The following is a 25,915-nucleotide window of genomic DNA, read 5'->3' on the forward strand; positions in this document are numbered from 1 at the left end:
AAATGGAGATAAACAATTAGTATTATGTAGATTGGTTAGCTGATAAATTGTATGTATTTCTTTTTAGATCCAGATTTATTTCTTTGAAGAAAAAATACTTGGTGGATTTTGTACATAAATGCAATATGAAGGAGGGTAGGGGAAGACAGTAGAAGGAGCTGTTATCTATTTTCTTATGGTCAAGAAGGGCAAAGAATCAACATTTTTGACTGTTGAGTATTTGCAGTATAATTTTTTTTTAAGAAGTATTTTCTAATATCATTCCCCCAGCAAGAATTCTTTCCTTTGTGGTCCATTATGCTCTATATGGACTCATGTCACTTATTTTACTTAATTTCTTAATGTGTCCATTCTGCCACATCCCTCACCACTAGATTTTAACTTCTTAAGGTTAGCAACTGTGCTGTTTTCAAATGTGTTTCATCCTTCCTAGTATAGGACCTGTCACAATAGGCCTTTAAAAATTACCGTATAATAAATACATGAATAATTTTGTCTGCTAGCTTACCAGCACATAGGATAAGAGATGAGTATGTGCATGCATATGTGGATTTTAGTAACTTTCCCCCTAATTGAAAAGTAGTACACGTGTTGTAAAAATATTTGAGGAAGTATAAAGTTGGAAATGAAATAGGAGAAATGAATTACTATTCAGAAGTAAGCATTATACAATTTGGTCTATTTCTGGTCTCCAGAAGTTAAAATGTATTCTGAGAAGCATGGTTGACCATCTGTATTCAGACCTTGGATTCTTAAATAGAGTGTTGATATATTGATATATTTGCTCTTTCTGAATAAATCCTTGGTATAACTGCCCTTTTGCACACAAGTAGGTGTAGAAATAGTAATGATGAAGTTGTGTTTTGTACCAGTTTATGAGTATGTGTCTGTTTTTGCAAGTGAACTCTCTATTGTTACAATTGGTGAGGTAGGTCAGTAGCTGCCTGGACTAGCTCCCCAGCTGTCTTGCAGGTGTGTTTCACATTGACAGAATTGGGAAAAAAGAGTGATCTGAGCAACAAATAAACTTGTGATGTCTGCTTAGCTAATCTGATCATTGTATTTACAACTATTACATAGCATTTACATTGTATTAGGTATTTTCAGTAATCTAGAGAAGATTTAAAGTATGTGAGAGAATGTGCATATGTTATGTGCAAATACTACACCATTTTATGTAAAAGGCTTGAGCATCCTTGGATTCTGGCATCCACAGTGGGATCCTGGAACCAATCCCTGTGGATACCAAGGGACAACTGTACTCTGATGCTCAAGAGAGAATAGAGAAAGATGGGGGTGCTGTCAGCATGTAGGAGAACTTGAAGCCACAGGAGCAAACAAGAACCTCAAGAAGCAGGACAGAGTGAGAAGAGGGCTCAGTATATGACCCTGAGGGTTCAGTGACTTGTAAGAAGAGAGGGGAAGAGAAGGAAAATTCAGTAAAGATGTTGAGAAAGAGTGGCCGTGATAATGAGACACAACAATGGTGTGTGCACAGAAACAGAATTTTGATGAAAAAGTAAGATAAAGTAACAATATTACCAAGTTCCTATTATATACCAAAATTTGTGCTAGGGGCTTTGTATATATTATCTCAGTTATTCCTTACAACAACCCAAAATATTATTAACCTGATTTAATATGTGAGAACACAGACATTAACCTATTCAGGTTGTCATAGCTGGTAAGTAGAATAACCAGCCTTTAAGGCCTGTCTGCCAACCATGCTTGTGTTCTTTCTTGTATACATAGTACCAAATTCTGTAGAAAGTTCAACAGAACCACTGTATTTTACAATATTTTACAATTAGGAAATTGGTTATGACCACTGAGGGGAAAGTTGTCGATGTTTAATGAAAGCAAGAACACAACACTTGACACATATTATTGCCAAATTCTTCAAAGAATAAATTTCAGACCCTCAGTAAAATAAATATGGTTAATCAATTAATGAGTATCTATTGCTAAATTCAACACAATTCAGAGAATTTGGAGAGTTGAACACGTATTAAATTATATTCCTGTCATAAAGTAGTTAAGAACAAAGAAGACAAAAATAAAAATAAAAATCAGTAATGTCAGTAATAGAGAAGTTAGAGACAAGGGCCTGAGCCCTAAATAGTCTGGCACATTACTAAGCCACAGGGACTCCCAGACACAAGTGGAAACTGTTTAGCTGAGGCCATTATCACTATCGATGGATGTGTAAGTTCAACTCAGGAAATAATAAAATCAACAGTAGCATCACTGAGTACCAGAAACAGCAGCACATAATGTCATTAATCATTTATATTCGTTACTACCCTCAACCCTGCTCCAAGGTAGATAAACATCATAAGGATTGCTAAGAAATTTTAACAAAGTTCTGTGCACACACTGTTACTCTATCCCGGTGGTGTCTCTTATTATCCTGGCCACTCTTTCTAAGCGTCTTCACTGAATTTTCCTTCTCCTTCTTTTCTTACAAGTCACTGCACCCTCAGGGTCATACATTGAGCCCTCTTCTCACCCTCTTCTCACTCTATGTCCTGCTTCTTGAGGTTCTTGTTTGCTCCTGTGGCTTCAAGTTCTCCTACATGCTGACAGCACCGCCATCTTTCTCTATACTCTCTTGAGCACCAGAGTATAGTCATCCCTTGGTATCCACAGAGGATTGGTTCCAGGACCCCATTGTGGATACCAAAATCTGCGGATGCCCAAGTCTCTTATATAAAATGGCACAGTACTTGCGTATAACCTATGCACATTCTACCATACTTTAAATCCTTTCTAGATTACTTATAATACCTAATACAATGTAAATGCTCTATAAATAGTTGCCAGTGTGCGACAAATTCAAGTTTTGCTTTTTGAAACTTTCTAGAAAATTTTTAAAAAAATATTTTTGATCCACTGTTGGTTGAATCCATGTATGCAGAACCCATGGATATGGAGGGATGACTGTACTCAATATACCTAATGGTCTTATCTACTTTGAATACCTAGCAAACAAATTGAACACAACACGTACGTTGCTAAATAAACTCAGTATTTTCTTTTAAGACATGTATTTCCTATCTCAGTTAATAGTCACTTAAATTACAGTCATTGGCCCCATGCTTCATGTGTGCTTCTTGTCACTGTTCACAAGTCCTACTAATTTTGTCTCTAAATCATTTTTGGAGTTTGTCCTTTTATCTCCATTCCTCAGTTCTTTCAGATTAGGCTCCTTCTTCTATTTCTCTACTCTCTAGTCAATCCTTCACACTGTCGCCACGTTTATCTTTTTATTTATAAATATCATATCTCACTTGTTAAATTCTTTAGTGACTCAAGAAAAGTGAAAACGTATATTAACACAAAGCCATAAAGTAACATTCATAGATTTATTCATAAGAACCTTAAACTCAAATATCCATCAACAAGTGAATGGATAAACAAACGTGGCATATCCATACAATGGATTAGAATGGAATCGAAGGAATGAACTATGGGTACACATACAATATGGATGAACCTCAAAATCACACTGAGTGAAAGAAGCTAGAAACAAAGAATACGTATTGTAGGATGCTATTTATATAACATTACAGAAAATGTAAACTAATGTATACTGACATAAAACAGATCAGTAATTGTATAAAGCCAGGAGTAAAGGGGAAGGGTTGGGCTGCAAAGAGTCACAAGGTATCTTTTGGGAGTAATCAGTAATCTTGATTGTGGTGGCAGTTTCACTGATGTGTGGGTTTGTCAAAACTCATTGAATTGTGCACTTTAAATAGATGCAGTTTATTGTATGTGAATTGTACCGCAGGAGTTGGTCAGAAAAAATTTTCTACAGGGAAGGGTTCTCTGTTACCTTCAGGATGCAAGCCACATTTCTGACCAATCTGATCCCAATTTGCTTTTCCATCCTTTTTTCCTTCCACTTCTTGATGTGTGCTTTCAGCTCCAGCTACCCCACACTGCTGACCACCTCCTAATATGCCAAACACTTTATTTTGTTGCCTTGGTTCATATTCTTCACTCTGTCTGAATTGTTCCCTACTACCTTTCTTTCCTTTCTCAACAAAATCAAACATATCCTTGATGAGTAGGCCCTGAAGTCTACTTCTTCTGTGAAACCTTCCCCAACTTTTTGCTTTCATATAACTTTTTTTATTACTTAGTTTTGGTGCCTTAATCTCCCAACAGTAGAGCTAATCTTATTTATTAAACTGGTACATAGTATGGACATATAAAACATTTTTGGTTACATGTTTTAATATTAGGTGAACAATTAAAGAATGATGACATGACAATTAGCATTATTGTTAGAAGAGGTTACATGGCTGGTTAAGCTTGGGAATATTACTTTGGTGAGTACTGTGGTATAGCTCTCCAGACTAGAGACTTGATTTTGACAATGTACCAAGAAGTTATCAGTCTCTTTAGTATAGACGAATACAGACCAAATTCATTTAAGACTAATGTATAGGCTTGAATGCCAATTTGTTGATTTATAATGTAGACCATTTTTGTTAAGTGGGTGAGAATGCTTGTTTTTATGGATTAGCTTAATCTTTCTGGGTTTGACAGTAACGAGGCAACCTAAGGTTGCTTAGTGCACATGGGATTGATCATGGGAAGTTGGTTCGAATCTGGTCAAATTTCTGGGTCTCAGATTCTATATTAACTGTTTTCTGCAGCACGTTTATTTGTTTGTTTTAAAATCTTTATTTATTTGTTTTGGCTGCACAGGGTCTTAGTTGTGGCACGCGGTATCTTCACTGTGGCATGCCTGTGGGATCTAGTTCCCTAACTAAGGATTGGACCTGGGCCCCCTGCTTGGGAGTGTGGAGTCTTACCCACTGGACCACCAAGGAAGTCCCTGCAGCACATTTATTTTTATTTCAGTTATGTCACAGGGTGATTTATTTGGCTATGTCTTTATGCTGCCTCGGTATACCACCTTCTATTCTGGTAGTCTGGTAGCTCAGGTGGGACCTGAGCTAAGCTTTGTATTTTCTGCAGAGTAGATTGACTGTGTGATAGATTTTTATCTTTTATAGGTCTCACTTCAAAATTAGTAGTATGTTCTGAATGATTAAGGATTCAACAGAAGTCTTACTTATCCTTGGATTATTCAGGGCTCACTAGGTTGGAAACATTTGTGACTGGACTGTAGAGTTGGTTGTCAAGGGTTATGTATTAGTCAGGGTTCTCCAGAGAAACAGGACCAATAGGATATATAAAGATATATAGAAAGAGATTTATTTTGAGGGATTAATTTATCTGATTATGGAAGCTAAGAAGTCCCACGCTCTCCATTTGCAGGCTGGACACCTAAAAAGCTGGTAGTATATAGTTCCAGTCTAAACCCAAAAGCCTGAGAATAAGGGGGCCAGTGTTGTAAATTCCACTCTGAGTCCAAAGGCCCAAGAACCAGGAACACTGTTGTCTGAGGACAGAAGAAAATGGATGTCCCAGCTCAAGCAGAGAGTAAATGTGCCCCTCCTCTACCTTTTTTTTCTATTTAGGTCCTCAACAGGTTGGATGATGCTCACCTGCATTGGTTAGGGCAATCTTTTTTACCCAGTCTATGAATTCAAATCGTAATCTCTTCCAGAAACTTCCTCAGAGAAATAATGTTTTACCAGCAATGGGTACCCCTTAGCCTAGTCAAGTTGACACATAAAATTCACTATCATGGGCTAGTAAGCTAGTTAAAAAGTGATAATGAGCAAGAGATTAAAGCCCAGGAATGAAGGGCTTTGTTTGTCACGTTAGACCTTTATCTGGTTGTAGTGGTGGTGGTGGTCAGTAGTAGTAATAGTAGAAGTAGTAACAGAAGTAGTTATAAAAGTAGTATTATTGATAACAAAGATTATGCTAATGACAGAAGAAAATATTTACTGAGTGCTCACTAGATGCTAGTCACTGTTACTTATCTGTATTATATTACTCAATATTCACAATGTATGTAGACTAAGAAGAATTAAATAATTATTTTAGGGTTGTAGTGAACATTAAATGAGAATTATAGAACATTAACACATTTTAAGTGGAGAGTAAATGCCAATTATTATTTTAACAGTGGCTTGACTTAGTTTAGAAAGAAAAACACCAATGACTTGTGTTTGTTTTCATGATCTATAGAGAAACACACACACACACACACACACACACACACACACACATACTATTCAGTACCTTATATTTTCTTTTGGCAGTTAAACAATATATGGTAAAAGAATATAACTAAAATTTTTATTTTTGATAACATTATTCACTACTGTATGATCCTATGCCATATTTGCATTTAATGAGGATCACTATGCCATGCTTTTTTCTAGTAATACAATGACTTTTATGAAAAGAAAATGGCTAGGAAGGTTACAAGCAAATGTTCTCACAAAGTTGCTGAAATAGGAAAGCAAAGGAAATAGCTCTTTTCCTGGAATCCTTATCTAATAGAAAGAATCATTTTATTTTGGGGAGGTTTGGGAAGATGTTTCTCTATCATTTTAGAGGGGAAATTTTAAATTGGCTTTATCTTCAAAGACATGAGAGATTCCTGTTGTGCATTTTTGTTTATTTATTATGGCATCATTTTAGGACATTTGGGGTTATTTTAGAATGTCTCCAAGTATTACATTTATTTTTATGTGAAACACTATTGTTCTTTTTTGTAGGTTTCCAAGTTTGGAAAGACCAGTGTTAATAATGAAGTCATCTCTCTGAAGTAGTTTTCTTCTGTACTCCATAGGCTACGATGACTTTTCTTTTATGCCTATTCAGAGAATTTCTATTCAGTTTGTTATTAGTAATCACCCCCCAGTCACTTTCTTCATATCTGTTTTCTAGATAACATTTCCCTAGTTTATACCTGTGTTGTGTGTGATTCTTCCTTAAGGGTATTATTTTATACTTCTTTACATTAAATCTCATCTTAGACCTGTCCTTTCAAATCCCCAAGTTGTCCATATCCATCCAGGTACTTGATTGATTTTCTTTTCTTTTTAATCCATCCTAGCTTTGTATCATCTGTAAACTTGATCATATTTGAATTTACATTCTCCTCCATGTCATTAATGGCTATGTTGCATAGACTAGTCCTCATCCCTGGGGGACTCTGCTGGATATACTGCTAGATGTTCTCAGCTCTACTGATAATAATTCATTGCTTCCTTCTCATCCTAGATTTCTTTATCCACTATTCTGTACTGTTATACAGGCAATGCCTCTATCATCTCTGCTTCCTGGATGCTCCTATGTCAATCACTTTAAGATATGGATGAAAATCATTGTATTCCTTTATCTACTTATATCATTGCTTAATTTTTTTAAAAAAACTTACTCAACCTGGCAATACATTGTCCTTAAATAGAAATTTCTTGGAAATTTCTCTCAAACATCAGTGAATCTTTAAAAATATATCAAGTGAGAAAACATTTTGGAAGTGCTGCCTTTATCTTCTGCATGGAAAATGGTCTCCAGTTATTTGGATTTTAGGTAAAAAGAATAATTATTTCCCCCCAGAGCTGAGAGGGTTACTTAAATATATATTTTTTTAATATACTTTCTTTTTCTCTGAATGTGGATTGCATTTCCAGTAAGTTATTCTGTTTCAAGGTGGTCTTCTAAATGAAACACGGTTCATTTATAATTTTTAGAACATGATACAGAGCCACATGTTATTTATTTTTTAATCATATTTTTTTTCTTTATTTTCAGGAAAAAGAAGAAGTAGAGGGAATATCAGTAGGTGCTATACTCTCTGACTATCAGCATGTTCGAGTAGAAAATGTGTAAGAAAACGTTAATTTGTCCTATATTTTTAAAGTTTATGTATTTTAAGAATGTGAATAAATAAAAAATCAATATGGGATTGACATATATACACTAATATGTATAAAATAGATAAATAATGAGAACCTGCTGTATAGCCCAGGGAACTCCATTTTGCTGTACAGTAGAAACTAATACAACATTGTAAAACAACTATACCCTAATAATAAATAAGTAGGTAATTGTATCCAAATAATAAATAGATACGGTATTCTACATGCCCCATGAAACTTAATGTATTGCCCTAAGTAACAAAAGTTGCACTTTCACTTTTTTTCTATCCTTATATCAACACATGAGAAAACTTACTTACTTACCATAAGGAAAAATAAATTATTTATAATAAAAAATTGAAACAAAGATATTTTTGAAGTCAAAGTATTATTTTCAATTTTTCCTTATTTGAATTAGTACACCCTTTTAATATCATCATTTTTAATAAAAGTGCAGTAATATATATTTTTTAATGTATTAAGAAATCTCTTCTTTGGTCCTTAGAATTCAGTTCTTGACTAAAAATATTCATGAGATTGAAATACTTCTATAAAAAGCCATTCAACTTTAAAGGAATTTTTAGATTGTTGCTCCTCCCATCTCCTCCACCTCCCAAGCAATGTAGTACTAGTAAAACATTGTCTGTACAGGTACCAAAATAGTCAACTCCTTTGATCTACTCAAAAAACATAAGGTCAGATGAAAACAATGATTATTAGGGCTCCCCTGGTGGCGCAGTGTTTGAGACTCTGCCTGCTAATGCAGGGGACACAGGTTCGAGCCCTGGTCTGGGAGGATCCCACATGCTGCGGAGCAGCTAGGCCCATGAGCCACAACTACTGAGCCTGCGCATCTGGAGCCTGTGTGCCGCAACAAGAGAGGCCACGATAGTGAGAGGCCCGCACACCGTGATGAAGAGTGGCCCCCGCTTGCCACAACTAGAGAAAGCCCTCGCACAGAAACGAAGACCCAACACAGCAAAAATTAATTAATTAATTAATAAACTCCTACCCCCAACATCTTTAAAAAATAATAATGATTATTAAACGTTGGCTTGGCAAAACACCCACAAATGAATTTAATTTTCATTTTTAAGTTATTTGGATAAATAAAATATTGTGTAGAGATTTACATGTCATTATATTAGCCAAACAGAAAATAAGGACTTCACTATTAATCTTGAGCACAATTCGACGTAGAAATAAATGATTTTGCCATTTAAAAGGGTAAATGAAAATAAGATAAGGGCTGTATTTATGTAATAGTTTCATGTTCTTGACAAAGAAACATTCATATTGACTATCTCATTAAAAACTTGCATATTAATAGACTTGAAAACTTGTTTTATTTTTTATTTTATTTATTTTCTCTCTAATTCCACAATGAATTTAAGGCAGTTAAATATATAGAATTTTAAAAGTAAGTGAAGGGAAAGCAGGGCAAAGAATAAATAAACAAAAGTATGATGATCTCATATTTGGGGGACTATCAGAATCTCTGGAGAATGGAGAGTGGAGGTGGAAGTGGGGGAGAAGGTCAAACGTGTATTTGGAAAAAGTTTTCCTTACATTCTTTCTGCCTACATTTGAGAACAGCTAATTTATAGATGGAGATGGATTGCATATCCCTTAGCCATATGTTAAAAGTAATATTATTCTCATCAAGTTTTAAGTCATGTTCTCTGAGAATTATTTTGTTTAAAAATCTTTGTTTTTGAATAAGTTCAAACCTACATGGTTCACTGGGTAGCCAAGCTGCAGATAGGGCTGACATCTATTTATGAAAGCTTTAAGGAGCTGAATGAAAATGTGCTCCTGAGGTGAAGCTGCCTTATAGCAATATCTAAATGGGAGAAGGGCCCATTGATTACTCATAGGTAGAGGCAAGCTATTTCTCAAAATGCAGTCTCAGGTACACTTCAACACATGGTTTAAGATGCCCAGATTTTATACCATAAAGCACATCTGTAATAATCCTTGAAAATTGTAAAGCAGTGTTGTTGGGAGTCTGTTGGTCTACAAACTCAGTTTTGAATTAGCTGATCTTCAATTTGTAGTTAGTGTTGCATCATTATATTTTCGAAGTATGAAGCACTTAATAGATGTCACAAGCTCAAATACAACAGTGATTTGCAGAGGAAGCTTATTTCAGCCATGATTTTTTTTTTTTTTTTTTGCGGTACGCGCGCCTCTCACTGTTGTGGTCTCTCCCCTTGCGGAGCACAGGCTCCAGACGCGCAGGCTCAGCGGCCACGGCTCACGGGCCTAACTGCTCCACGGCATGTGGGATCTTCCCGTACTGGGGCACGAACCCGTGTCCCCTGCATCGGCAGGCGGACTCTCAACCACTGCGCCACCAGGGAAGCCCCAGCCATGATATTTTAAACTGTTAAAGAATTTAAGTAGGTAAAGAAGTATGACTTAAGTCTAAAAACAGCCAAAAGATAAGGGATACCGAAGAAACAATCAAGAATTTTTTAATAAGGCCTGGAAGGAATAAAATTTTTTTCAAAACAAACAAAAAAACCCTTTTAGCTGAAAAAGGTGGAGAGAAGTTTGATTAGTAGGCATTAAAGATTGGTGATAGGACAGCAAAAACTGTAATGCTTGTGTTACATGGAAAGTTACAGTTTTATTATTTTTGTATTTATTAACTGCCTCCACATTGCTTTAGATGCTCAGGACATTTTACAAAGGTAAATTATATACTGATAAAAGTCTCTACATTCAGGAAGATTTTGATTTCTTTGAAGGTCAGGGTATATGTGCATGAAAAAAAGAGTGATATTCTAAGACCATATATGAGTAAATGACTAAACGTGTGGTACATTTAATAGGTACTGCGATTATCTGAGAATGAGTTCAGTGTGTGCTGGAGTAGTCAGCCACTGACACTAGGGATGATGGGGTTTAGAGATATGTTTTTTAATTTGAAATCTGATCTCAGCCACTTACTCTGTGACTTGAGCAAGGCATTTGGCTCTGACTACCATTTACTGAAGACCTATTTTATCCAGGTATTGTACTACATTTTTTATCTACATTACTTTTAATCGATTAATCAATTTATCTACATTAATTTTAATCAGTGGGTCCTCCCTGAGAAAGTGACATTTAAGCAAAGGCATAAAGCAAGTGAGGAAGGTAGGGAACATGGCAAGTGTGTTAGGCAAGAGTGAGCAGGCCAGGGGTGGCAGGTTGGAGTGAGAGGAGAGTAGTGGGAGATGAGGTATGAGAGCCAACCAGGGTGAGATCCATGTAGGTCTAATTTACTAGGAGTAATGGGGAGAGTTCTGAGCAGAGAAATCCCATGATCCGTTTATGTTTTAAAAGGGTCACACTGGCTGCTATATTGAAAACTGATTTTAAAAGGGCAAGAATGGAAATGGGAAGAAGTTAGGAGAGATACTGGTGGCTCAGACCAGCATGTTAGCAGTGGTATTGGTGAGGAGTGGTCATATTCTGCATTGTGGTAGATTGGATGTGGAATGTGAAGAAAAGAGGAATAATGAATGACTTCACTTTCTAATATTTTAATCTTCTCAAGAACTTTGGCAGGAAATATTTTTGTCCGTATGTATGAACTGGGAAACTAAAGTCCTGGAGCTTAGCTCTGACTTGTCAAAATCATGCAGCTAGTGAGTGTAGAAGGAGGTTTCAAACTCAGATTTGTCTGGAATCCAAAATCTGCATTCTTTCTACAGTAACATAATGTAAAATATGTAGTACAATACCTGCAGCATACTAGGTATTCAATGAATGTACTTTTTGTTCTTACTATTTTCTTTTCACTCAGTCGAATTCTTTTTTTTTTTTTGCTGTCATTATGATTATGCTTTTTCTTAATTCTTTTTGTTTGTATTAACATATCTTTATTTTACCTTCTCTTTTTTTATTGAAGTATAGTTTATTTACAATATTATGTTAGTTTCAGGTGTACAGCAAAGTGATTCAGGTATATATTTTTTTCAGATTCTTTTCCATTATAGGTTATTACAAGATATTGAATATAGTTCCCTGTGCTATACAGTAAACCCTTGTTTATCTATTTTATGTATAGTAATTTTTATCTGTTAGCTCCTATACTTCTAATTTATCCCTCCCCCTCTCAGAGTCAAATTCTCTAAAAAAAATTTCAGAGTTATTAGATAAGAATAATTCATATAACCATAGGTATTATAAATGTAATCAATATATAATTATTTTATTAGGATAAATGTATTTGCCTGTGCTTCACAATTTTGATACCCAAGAAAGTTCTAAAACAAGAATAAACATCCATTAGCATTTGGAAGCTTTTTTGCATAGATTTCTAAACTTAGAGTCTTACTAAAATTAATATTTCTAATCTGCCTGGAGATTTCATTTTTATGTGTTTATGCAGAGCCCATGGAAATTAAATATATTTATGTTGTATATATAAACTTCATTATGCAAAACGTGTTTTTAAAAGTATTTTATATGCTAAAATCCTTGAGAGAAACAGTATGTTTAAAATCAAAGTAATTGCTATGGATCCAAGTATAGAACATTAAGATATCATCTGATTTTTTAAAAATTATGTTGTAGGTGTAAAAGGCTTAATCTCCAGCCTTTAGCTTACCTTTGGCAAAGAAACCAGGAAGATTTGCTCCGAGAGATGATATCATCTAACGTTCAAGCAATCATCATCAAAGTAGCAGCTCTAGGTATGTAACCAGAATTCCAAGGGAGCTGTCTGTTACCACACAGATAATCTGAGTTCACTAATAAGCAATCACAAGTAAAAAGGAAGAATGACTTAGAATATAAAAATGTGGAGTCACAAGCTGAAGAAATTGAGTAAGGGGAAGTTTTAAGATGGGCTTTTGATTATTAACCAAAGTGATTAATAGTGAGCCTCTTTTCTTTTTTTAGTATATAACTACCTCTAAAACTGGTATTATATTGTGGTCCTTCAATTTAAGTTCTTTTTATAAGATATGGAATTCATATTCATAGGAAACAGAAAATATAGTTTGATTTTTTTTGAAGCTTTTTAAAATCTGTATTTGGTACAACACATGATATTTTCCTTGTATTTTTTTTAACATACTTTGAATAATGCTGAAATAGAAGGATTGTCTTTGTTTGTGGTATCAGAAATAAGCCGCATAGTGGGTTTTTGTTGAGGATGATGAGAAATTCATGTTTGAGAAAATGTCGTTTGATCAGTTAGCATAAACACAACAGGCAGGTGGTAATCTGATTCAAAAATGGATATTACATACGAACACATTTAATTTGTTGCTTTGAATTTTTATAATTACATTCATTTTCAAGAAACCATGGGATTTGAGCCCAATTCATTTATTTCATGAACCTATTACAGTAAATGCCCTGGAACCTCAGGGTTCTCAAAGCCTAAAACATGTACCTCATTTGAGAGTGTTCACCTTGCTGATCTCTAAAATAACAAGGTCCAAAGCTGTGGAAGATTTCACAGATAATTTCACATTTTAAACAGCATTAAAAGGAAGATTCCATAATATTTCTTCCTGGTAAACACAAAGCTACTCTCTTCTTGTGGAAGTTGAGGTGTTATCTTTAGTGGAAAGCCTTATTTAGAGAACATGCAGTTGATCTCCTTAGCTGTTAAAAAGAAGAACATTGAGGTGGTGTTGTGTTCTCATTTTTGAGAAAATGTTGCTCAATAACTCTTATGATTGAAGTTCTCACTACGGATATATTTGTCATATGAGTTTCTATATGAATGTATACAGAATATGCTCTCTCACTTCCTTTGTCGCTCACTCTCTTTTGGATTTTCTCAGATTGCATAGTTGTGTAATGAAGTTCATGTGACACCTCACTGGACAGTACATATTCTGTCCCTTTTACTACTAGAAAATGGAATGTATTAGAACCCTGCGAGATCTTGCCCCGTTAGAAAGACAGAGCAATAGAATATGACCTTACTGCCACCTTTATTATAGTACGTGGCTGATATTGCTTGTCTTTTCATTTGTGTGTGTGGATGTGTGTGCGCCTCTCTGTAAAGGTTGGGGATGGTGATTAACTGTATTAAACTTTTGGGTAAAATATAAAACTGAGATAATTTGTCCTTGACATCCCAATGACAAAAGTATAGATCCGATTTGAACATTTTCAGCACATAGTTTCTATTGATTGCCTATCGGTGTGCAAAGATGAAAGTCATTCTCAAGAACACTATTAAAGAAAGATTTGTTGAGTGGCACATTCCTTCTAAAGACACAAACATAAATGATGCAATGTAGGTTTCCAAGCTTACACACACACACACTTTAAAATTTTCAGAAAAAGTTTTAAACAAAAAATGGGACAATAGGACCTTTCCATTCACAGAGGGGGTCAGCAAAGTTTTGTGGCCCATGAGATTATGGAATGGTCTTATAAAAGGGTTGATTCTATATGGACGTATAAAAAAACATTTTGAATAATTGTGTTACACAACCTTGGTGTCTTGCAGGCGTGAGTGAACTCATGAAATTTTCACATTAATGGCTTAGTGCTTAAAGAGGTTTCTGGATTTTAGACTTATTTAAAGAAGTGTTTCCACATTGGATTTAAGAACAATCCTGCCTTTTAGAAATATTTATTTTTAATTGTATGAGTATTACATGAAAACATTCTTGCCATGTAATGTTAAATTTTCATGGTTACAGAAAAGATTTGATGTGTTTTCTATCTGCTTCTCTGCTGCCAATGATTCCCTTTCCCAGAGATACCCACCAGAGTGATGCTGATCATCTTTTTAATCAGTCTTTTGGTATGTGTATATGTAATATTTAAAAAGCCATAAAACAATTATAGTGCTTCTACATAGAAATATTATTTGAAGAGTATCTTACTCTGTGTATTGATGGGCAACTTGCCTTTTTTCACTCAACAATATGTTTTGGAGATTTTTTTTTTCCATGTCAATAAATGTAGATTTACTTCATGTTTTGTTTTGTTTTTAATTAACCTTTTATTGAAGTATAACATAAATACAAAAAATTGCACAAATTCTTGTGACCAACTTGGTGAATTTTCAAAAAGTGAACATATCTATATAATCAACACCCAAATCTAGATATAGAATATTGCTAATATCTCCCTAGTCAATACTTGCCTTGCCCTCCCAGAGGTAATAGCTCTTCTGATACTTAATACCATAGATTCGTTTTTCCTGTTCTTGAATTTTATATGGCCGAATCATAGAGTATAGGCTCCATTGTGTCTGGCTTCTTTGGCTCAACATTAATCTTATGAGATTCATCCACGTTATTGAATGATGCAATAGTTTGCTCATTTCTCCTTATAGTGTAGTGTTCCATTGTAGGAGTAAACCACAGTTGAATTGTCCATTCTATCTTCCATAGCCTGTGGGTAGTTTCTAGTTTGGTACCATTATAAATAGTACTGCTATGAACATATAGTGTCGTTTTGTACATTTTATACCCCAGACCCAGAACATCCATTTCTTTAAGAAGGCCTTGGGTTTTTTTTAATGGGAAATGATATATATGTATGTGTATATGTATAACCTCAGGAGTTCATGATATTTTGAAATCAAATTTAGGGCTATATAAGGACTGTAATTATTCTGTCTTCCATCTGTGCTTTCTTCCACAGTGAAAAATGTTCTTGATTCTCAGGGACATAGGAGATGTTATTGATTAGAAGATCCCATAATTACTGGGAACAAAAGATCAAGTAGTAGATCTGTAACCCATTCTTTCCAGTAACTGGGGTAAGTCCCCTGGAAAAAAAGGAAGAACTCATATAAATCTCCTTATAAACATTAATTACAGATGTCATGGCAAAAATAAACAAACAAAACAAAATCACTAATGATATTTACTAGTGGGGAGGAGTCCTTATCTTTAAACTGCCTTTAGCAGGACGTATCTGGTTGCTATGGTTGGTTTTGGTAAACAAACCTGGAATCTTTGGGCTTGGGGGCATGCCTCCCTGGAACATGTCATGTAAGGTATGCAACTATCTGAATAGGAAATCAATCGAGATGTTTTATGACTGAGGTATCTATTTTCTGTGTAAGTGATGTAAGCTACATGCATTGCTTAGAGACCTTACCTGTTTACCTGGTTCACGGGCAGGTTCAGTGTGACCAGAAAACACCTGGAGGGCTTCACTCATAGTTCTGGTCCTCTCCCTGCTTCACCTGGCTCTTTGATTGCTTGTATCCTTGGAATTATTAGTAAAGCTTGACCTTACTAGGTAAGGTCTCTGGTTTGTATGAGTCTGATTTCACAGTACAGTCTTTTGTTATTGCAAATTGGCCTAGTCAGTGGGATTTTGTTTTTCAGACCCACAGATATATAAGACACCTTTTGGCAAGAAAAAAAAGGGTAGAAAATGGTGATGAGGGCTTAACTATTGTTAGCAGGCCCGGTAAAAGCAGGACAGTTTAAAAACAACAAAAAAAAGAGATAGTAGTTGGAGAAAAAGCTTGAGACTATCTTTACCCATCACTGGAAAACCTTCTGCTTCCATATATATTTGCTAAAAAAGTAACTAAATTGATCAGTAGAAATACCATACAGGTAGTTGGAGACCAAGGTCAGGTGACTACTCAATGCTAAGAGTATTCTGTTTAAGACTTAGTGCTCTTTATAGAAAATAGCAGCAGAAGCCTGGGGAATGATTATTGACATGGATTTTTAGAATTAACAATCAGGAAGCCATATTACTATTCTAGACATTGTTGAATGGAAAGGAGTATCTAGGTTGAGCAGATGGATGATATGACAGTCCATTCTGTATACTTCTGAACGGTATGACAACTAACTTGCTATAGTGCATTATGGTTAGGATTTGGCAATCTTACCCTGAGAAGAGTAGGTGCCTCACCCCTTCCCTGAACTACGAATGGAATACTCCTTCCAAAGCAATAATAGAAATGGTATGAGTTACAATTAACCCTAGACTGGCTTTATTAAGACCAGAGGGAGACACATAATTTGATGCCATTGGCATAAATGATGAAGTCATGCGAGTAGGTCATCATGAAAACATTGCTCTTGGGAAGCCAAGAGACTATTCAGAGCAGTAACTGATCTGCTGGCTTAGTTACCATGCATAGGGCTGCATTGTGAAAAAACTGCCAAGCTATCCAAAAGAAAGGAGGCAAAAAGGAAAGAAGTGAATGGGCTTCCCTGGTGGCACAGTGGTTGAGAGTCCGCCTGCTGATGCAGGGGACACGGGTTCGTGCTCCGGTCTGGGAGGATCCCACATGCCACGGAGAGGCTAGGCCCGTGAGCCATGGCCGCTGAGCCTGCGCGTCTGGAGCCTGTGCTCCACAACGGGAGACGCCACAAAAAAAAGGAGAGAAATGAAAAGATAGGAGAACAGTAACTGGCTCAGCCAGGCGGAGTTGTTTAGATGACTTCTGAAAAATGGGTTGACAAAGTAGGAAATTGATGGAGTTTTTACTAAGGATCTAATAAAGCACTATTAAGTTTTAGGAAATGGGAAGGGCATTCTGGCACCACCTTTTTTTTTGATGTTGGGGGTAGGAGTTTATTAATTAATTTATTTATTTTGGCTGTGTTGGGTCTTCGTTTCTGTGCGAGGGCTTTCTCTAGTTGCGGCGAGCGGGGGCCATTCTTCATCGTGGTGTGCGGGCCTCTCACTGTCGCGGCCTCTCCCGTTGCGGAGCACAGGCTCCGGACGCGCAGGCTCAGTGGCCGTGGCCCACGGGCCCAGCAGCTCCGCGGCATGTGGGATCTTCCCGGACTGGGGCACGAACCCGTGTGCCCTGCATCGGCAGGCAGACTCTCAACCACTGCGCCACCAGGGAAGCCCAATCCCCCAGTTTTTGTACATCTGAGAATGTCTTTATATGGTCTTCGTTTCAAAATTTATTTTTATTGGGTATAAAATTCTTGGTGACTTTTATTGATTTTCAGTACCTTAAGATATAAATTCATTGTATTCCATTTTGGACAGCTTTTGAGGCAAAGCCTGTTGATTTTTTAATCTTTGCTTTCCGTATAGAATTAATTTTTTCACATTGGCTGCTTTTAAGATTTTCTCTTGACCACTGGTTTTCAGCAATTTGTTGATAATGTGCCTTGTGATTTTCCTCATGTTTCTTCTGCTTGGGTTCATTGAAATTTTGGATCTGTAGATGTAGCGTTTTCATCAAACTGGAAAAATCTTTTGCCCATTATTTCTTCAAATATTCTCCCCATCCTATTTCCTAGGACACTATACCTAACTTAGTCTGCTTGTTATGGTACCACAGTTCACTGATACTGCGTTAATTATTTTCAGTCCTTTTTTTCCTCTATGATTCACTTTTGACAGATACTATTTGTCTTCAGATTCACTCATCTTTTCTGCAATGTCTAATTGCTGTGTATTGTTCATTTAAGATAAAGTATTTTTGAAGTAGTATTTGGGCCTTTTTATATTTTTTATTTCTTATCATAATCATGTTTTCCTCTAGCTTTTCAAGCATTATGATCATATTTATAAGAACTGTTATAACTTCCTTGCCTGCCAGGTCCAAATCTGGGTGTATTTTGACTGATTTTCTCAGTATTAATCACATGTTCTTGCTTCTTTCCATGCCTGGCAACTAAGACACAAGGCATTATGAATTTTATACTGTGTGTTGGATTTTATTATTTTCCTTTAAATAGTTTTAGATTTTGTTCTGGCATAAGTTAAGTTATTTGAAATCAGTTTGATCTTTTTGAGGCTTGCTTTTAAATTTTGCTAGATCAGGTTAGTAGCAGCCTTTAGTCTAAGGCTGATGACTACTAAGGTGATAACTGTTTGAGGACTCTACCTGATATCTCATGTATGATGAGGTCTTTCCACTGGTGGAAACATGGGTGTTTCCAGTTTTATGTGAACTCTGGAAATTGTTCAGCCTACTGTTTTTTGTTTTTTTTGTTTTGTTTTGTTTTGCGGTACGCGGGCCTCTCACTGTTGTGGCCTCTCCCGTTGTGGAGCACAGGCTCCGGATGCACAGGCTCAGCGGACATGGCTCACGGGCCCAGCCGCTCCGCGGCATGTGGGATCTTCCCGGACCGGGGCACGAACCCATGTCCCCTGCATCGGCAGGCGGACTCCCAACCACCGCACCACCAGGGAAGCCCCAGCCTACTGTTTTTGGATGATTCTTTCTTCAGCTGGAGGTAGCTCCCTTTCACACATATGCAGATCCATACTCCGCCAAAGACTGAGAGAAGCTTTCTGTAGGTCTACAGAGGTTTCTCTCCATGAAGATCCCTCTGTCTGGCATTCTGTCCCAGAAAATCTCAGCACTTGGTCTCTCTGAATTGTGATCTCTGTCTCCTCAGTTCAGTGAAAACTGCCTGAGCTCCCTCTGGGTTCTTTTCCCTTATGCTGCAGTGTAGAAATTACCTCCAGGCAGTTAGCTAAGACAATTGTAGCACTCACCTCACTCCTTTTCTTTCTCTTAGGGATTACAATTTGCTTGTTTTAGCTCAGGTCTCCACTCAAATTCAGATTTCTTTATGGTGGTTCTGTGAATAGCGATGAACAGGATTCCTAAATGATGAATATGTTTTTGCCTAAATCCACAAAGCCCTTCTAGTCTTAGATTCTTGTTTATTAGTGAATCCTGTGGGAGATATCAGCTTAATTCTCACATTTTGAGGAACGTATTGTCCCGCGTACCGGGGAAAATAAATAAATAAATAAATAAATAATTGGGGGATTCATCACCTTTAGATCTGCATTTCAAGTAATAGTAAGGGAAGTTTTTTGGACAGAAGGAAATAATAATTGATGAAATTTGAATCTTACAAGGTGATAAAGAGCAATGAAATAATAGAGTAGATAAATTTTAAATCTATTCTCCTAACTTTTAAGAAGATAAGCAAGATTATTTAAAGCAAAAATAATGGTAGTGAGTTGTGGGGTTTATATGGGAAGTAGATATATAATTATAGTAGCACAAATAGTATAAGGGGGAAAGTACAGTGAAATGAAGGTACAATGTGTAAGATTCTTAAATTATACATAATTATATAATACTATTCGATTGTGGACTGATAACTTACAGATGTAAAATGTAAACCATAAAGAACCACTAAAAAATAAAACAGGTGTATAGGAGAGTAAATTGAGTATTGTAAAATAATCCAAAAGAAGTCAAGAAAGGGAAAAAACAAACAGAACAGATGAGAAAAATAGAAAACAAAAGATAAGATATGGTAGATTTAAACTTAATCATTTCAATAATTACATTAAATGTAAATTATTCAGACACCTCCAATTAAAAGGGAGGGATTTGCAGATTCAATTAAAAAATGAAAAAGAAGGCTCAACTATATGCTTTCTATAAGAAACTTGCCTTAATTGTAAAGACATAAATAGGTTAAAAGTGAATTGATGGAAAAAGATACTCCATGGTAACACTAATTCAAAGAAAGCTGAGATGGTTATATTAATGTCAGACAAAGTAGTCTTTAGAACAAGGAGTGTTATTAGGGATAAAGAGGGACATTTAATAGTGATAAAGGGGTCAATTTATCCAGAGAGCATAGCAGTCTAAAAGATCTGTGCACCCATAACAGTGCCTTAAGATACACAACACGAAACTGATATAGGGAGAATTGGACAAATCCACGGTTCTACACAGAGCTTTCAACATTTTTTTTTCAGTAATAGCTAAACCAGGTACAGTAGACAGAAAATTATTAGGATATAGAAAGTTTGAACAGCACTACCAACCACCTCACCCTACTTGCCCCTCATAAAACACTTCATGCATTAGCAGCAAAATACACATTTAAGCACAAGTGGACCATTCATCAAGATAAACCATATTGTGAATCATAAAAGAAGTCTCAGTATATGTCATCATACTGAAATCAGACAAAGTATGTTCTCTGAATATACAAAAATTAACAGATATATCTGGAAAACCCCCGCACTTTGAAATTAACCAATATACTTCTAAATAACCCACTAGTCAAAGAAGGAAGTATTTGAATTGAATGAAAATAAAACTGCAACGCATCACAATAGTGGGATACAAGTAAAGCTTTGTATTATAATTATTCCATTTATATGACATTTTGAAAATAGAAAATTATACAGACACATGGTAAATAACTAGTTGCCAGATGCTGGGAGTTGGGGGAAAGACTAACTGTAAAGCAGGAAAAGAACAGCCTACAACTTCTCTCATGAACTTTTTAGAGTGGTGGAAATATTCCATATCATTATGATGGTGGCTACATGCCTGTAGATATTTCCTGAAACTTAAAATTGGTGAATTTTATTTTAAAGCAAATTTAAAAAATGAAAATAAACAGGGCAGTCCTATTCAACACTAAGCCTTACTCAACTTAAGCAATACTGGGAAGTACAGTTAAAGTTTGGAGCAGCCAGTTCCCCATCTTTTGGTCCACTTCAGTATATTCTGACCACTGTATACATTTCACTGCTATAAATACACAGAAATGGACAAGAAATATCTCATGGACCTACTACATTTGTTAGCATCCTTAGAGCAGCGATGTAATTGGAAATTGCAATGGGGAATTGATGCACTAGTTAATTAAAATGTCTGGTAAGAAAAAGAAAAGATTTATGGTTAGCTTAATTAGTTAAATTATTTTGTGCTAATATTGACTATGATAGGAAGTAATGCCAAGACTCTACTGGCAAGGGTTCTAGGATTGGGAGGTAGGAATGAGGTGATGGAGATGACGCAAGTACAGAACTATATATTTTTCCTATTTCACAAATTTTTTCTTTTGTTTTGCCTGATCTATACTGGTCCCAGGCCTGAGTTTAAAGTTACATGTACCAAAATAAGGTGTTATCAATGCACAAAACACAATATTAATACTACTAAATTTGACAATGCATATTCTTAAAGACTGTTAGGGGTATGTCATAGCTTCACCCATAGAGATAAATTAAGGCCTATCTCTAAACACAGGGCCATGTGTCCTGTGATTCTTTATCTGTCAAATCCTGTAACATCAGCCTGCGTGTCAGTCCAAGGAGAAGTGCTAACAAGGCTGCTGTTTTTACTGCCCCTGTCGGTTTATAATACATCTACTGAGCCAGAAAGGCCAATCATAGGGGAAAGGGTATGGGTCAAAACAGGTAGTAAATGGAAATGGAGGGAATCAGAGGAGATGGAAAAGCACTTATAAGTAGATTACAATTCTGTGGCAGAGTATAGTCATGTGACCTCCATGCCAGAGCCTCTGAGCTAGAGAATAACACTCTTAGGCATCCCTCTCAAATCTGATGCCACTTAACTTATGTTGAGAGAAAACTCTGGACCTCTTTTCTGTAGAGAAGGGAAGTTGCTGATATATGAGCTCTACATGAAGATTTTACCTAGATAATTTGAAGCAACAAAATGACAGACAGTGTTCCAATTGATGGTTCAGAGTAGGGGTAGTTTACTACAGTTACCATTCAATTATTGGTTTATTGTCTATAGCTACCATTCTGATCATTTTTCTGATGATTATTGCTAATGAATTATGTAGGTGGAGGATTCTGAACTGTAGAGCTTTTGCACTCTTTGTGGGCATAAAGCAAAACAATATGTTGCTAAGACATCTACCTAGGTATAATGGAGAGCAGATTTTTTACTGCCTGCCATAGCTTGATCTAGTCCTTCAAATACAGAATATGTGAATGTAATGGACTTCATTTAAGGAAATTGGAACACGACCCTTGAGGGAGATGGATTTGGTAGAGATATAATGAATTGATATTACTTATAACTCCTCTCTGGAGTTATGCAAAGTACATTTATGGAAAACCTGTGACACCCAGGCAGAGGTGTATTTGGTATAATACACCAATTGATAATCTTATGGGGCTTAACGTTATTTTTGTGTATAAGCCATTTTCCTAAATTGTACAAATGCCACTAATGTACCATGGTCATAACACATGTTGTGGGTTGATTACTATTGCCTCTGCTGTGAAAGATGTTCTGTAGGGATTTTTGATCCTGGTCTTGCGGTACTACATCAGACCAAAATATGGAATGTTCCTGGAAGTTCTTCATGTTGAAAAGAACCTGCTAGTCCAAATATAGACACTAGAGGGAGCTCTTTTCCAGGAGACTGACTACATCTAGAAACGGCCCTGAAGGGAGAGCAAAGCTTTAAATGACTGGACTAATGGAATATTTACTTTCATGGAACATTGTGTCAGTCAACAGTATAGGAAGAGGGCCTGAATACTTACACAGAAAAGACAATTGAATATTCTACTCATTATGGAAGTTGCTATTTTTTTAAAAATTTACTTAATTTTATTTATTTTATTTTTGGCTGCGTTGGGTCTTCGTTGCTGCGCGCAGGCTTTCTCTAGTTGCAGCGAGCGGGGGCTACTCTTTGTTGAGGTGTGTGGGCTTCTCATTGGGTGACTTCTCTTATTGCAGAGCATGGGCTCTAGGCGCGTGGGCTTCAGTAGTTGTGTAGTGTGGGCTCAGTAGTTGTGGCTCGTGGGCTCTAGAGCAGGCGGATTCTTAGCCACGGCACCACCAGGGAAGCCCCGGAAGTTGCTATTTTTAAAGTCCAAAGGAGTATCAGAAGCCAAGCTAAGGATGCCAGTATACAGGAATACTACCATTAGCCTAGATTGTGGTAGGACATTACTGGGCAGTGTGACCCCTATATTTGTTTTCTAATGGCCCAGGTACCACAGATAGATATAAAGGGGATTTATCTTTCCATGGTGCATTGATTGAGATTGGCCAGATAAAGGAGTAACACTGTGTTGACCTGAAGAGAGCATTTTGAATAATGATATCTGGAAGCCAATGACTGTTAAAACCTACACTGTGATATCTGGGATATAGTTAAATTCTCAAACCAGATGGAATCCACAACTTAATTGAACAGTAATCTCTGATCACTACCCTGGTCACTGAATGTGAATGTGCATGAGAAAAAGTTGGTTTTGTTGGGCAAGAAATGGAGAATGGTGCTATAATTCTAATTGACCCTTTATGCCAACCTGGGCCAGAGCATAACCAGTGTGACAGTGAAGGTCTTGGAAAGATGTTCTGATTGTCCTGGACCTCTCCCTGATTTGCTGTGTTGTTTATTTCTGTTCTTTAGATTATCAGTAAAGATTGATGCTGAATAAGGTCTTGGATTTGTTTGAGTCTGACTTGACAGTCCAGTCTTTTGGTTTAACTCAATTTCTCATTTATTTTGTACCACATTGTATATGTAGGGTTGTAGAGAAAATAGGCTTATGTTTCTACATAATTAGGGCTTTCTGAGCAAATTTTGCAGAAAGTTGGGACCTCGGCTAAAAGACAAGCATTAGAATTTAATGTATGCTGGAGTAGACAGAGCGGACTGCAGAGAGATTTACTTCTCTGGAGGTCTGTGTTTACATTTCAGGTGTGGGGGTTGAGACCAGGACCTTAAGAGACATCTCCTGGGTTGTAAAGCTGCAGACACTAGTTTATTCCTCCCCAGAGAGACTTTTTTTACGTTCCAAAATGAAGACACAAGTCTTTCCCTTTACTTTTCCAAAGAAGCTCTCAGAAGGAGAAGGAAAACAACTGTCTCTTTCTTCCTAAGTAAATATACAGATTTATACCTTACCTACAGAAGATGGAATTACTTGAAAAATTCCATCTCATTCTCATCACTTTGCTCCTGGGATAAGATCTGGGGCCCAGAAGAGCCAGAATGGTATTACCTACTTACCATATGTAAGTAGTAATAGTAATCTGTTCTGCTCCAAGAGACTCATTTTGGCACTCGGCATTAGTAATAAATATAGGTATTAAGATTTTAACAATGTATGATACAGTCTCAGAATAACCATGCTAATACCACCACCATTAATGTGATTGTTGAGAACAGTTAAAAATAATTTTTTACACGTCGTTTCCTGCATTTCACTTCCCACTTCTTATGAGTTGTATTTTCATTATCAGTTAGTTCAAACTGCTTTCCAGTTTTCACTGAAATTCCTTCTCTAATCCATTGGTTATTTAGAAATGTGTTATTTAGTTTCAAGTATTGCTTAGTTTCCAAACATGATGGCTTCCTATTTGTCTTTATATTATTGATTTCTGACTCAATCACATTTTGGTCAGAGATAACATACTCAGGATTATATCAATTTTTTAAAAATTTAAGGGGATGCTTTATAACCTAGCATATAGTGTAATCAATAAGTTATTTCTTAATTTTTCCTCTTATTTCATCCATTTGATATTATCTATTTTTCATGATTTATTGTGTTTTCCTTTATTTTCTGCCTTTTGCTATGTGTGATATTTTAATGTTCTCTGTTGCTCTGGGAGGGATTCATTCCACTAGTAATTAGCTTTAATCTTTTCAAAGTTATATTTTTCAACTTAAAAATTTTAAAGTATTAATATCAAAAATGCAATATCATCTTTATAATACTTCCTAATCAATATAAGGAATTTAAGGGGCTAGCCCATAGGCAGGACAGAAATATAGTCCTGCCGCATAGCACAGGGAGATCAGCTTGGTGCTTTGTGACCACATAGAGGGGTGGGATAGGGAGGGTGGGAGGGAGACGCAAGAGGGAGGAGATATGGGGATATATGTATATGTATAGCTGATGCACTTTGTTATAAAGCAGAAACTAACACACCATTGTAAAGCAATTATACTCCAATAAAGATGTTAAAAAAAAAAAAGGAAAAGATACATAGTCCTATTTGGGATCCTTATATCCCAGTGATACAAAGGATTGACCTTTGATTCAAAATGACTTGCTGTATTTTTTCAGAAGTGTGCTTAACATGTTGGGCCTCATATGTGCTAGTTTGTAAGCTGATAATAAAGACAAATGGAAGCATTTTCAGTGCAAGATGCTCTGGTATCCTGACAGTTAATTTATATATTATACAGGACAGCATGGTGCGGTACATTTAGGAATGTTACAGCCAAATAAAGACATCTTTACCCCTCTTCTTTTTTCCTCTCCATAGACACATATATCAGGGACCCAGGTCAAATTTCTAGAACAATTGTTTTCAGCCTCAGCTGCACATCAGAGTCACCTGTTGGGCTTTTAGAAATCCCTTTGCCCAAGCTTCACCCCAGAGGAATTAAATCAGAATATCTAGAGATGACACCGAGGCT

The 25,915-nt window shown here is 36.2% G+C and overlaps 1 protein-coding gene across 1 annotated transcript in view; it reads left to right on the forward strand.

Moving 5' to 3' along the window:
• DPH6 (diphthamine biosynthesis 6) overlaps nucleotides 1-25,915 on the forward strand; it is a 184,352-nt gene that overhangs the window by 99,208 nt on the left and 59,229 nt on the right. Inside the window, exons 4-5 of the mRNA XM_007462505.1 lie at nucleotides 7,696-7,769; nucleotides 12,372-12,490. Coding sequence (XP_007462567.1) covers nucleotides 7,696-7,769; nucleotides 12,372-12,490 — 193 coding nt within the window. The remainder of the gene's footprint in view (nucleotides 1-7,695; nucleotides 7,770-12,371; nucleotides 12,491-25,915) is intronic.

Source organism: Lipotes vexillifer, unplaced genomic scaffold, assembly GCF_000442215.2.
Source record: "Lipotes vexillifer unplaced genomic scaffold, Lipotes_vexillifer_v1.1 scaffold164, whole genome shotgun sequence".
Lineage (NCBI taxonomy): Eukaryota > Metazoa > Chordata > Mammalia > Artiodactyla > Lipotidae > Lipotes > Lipotes vexillifer.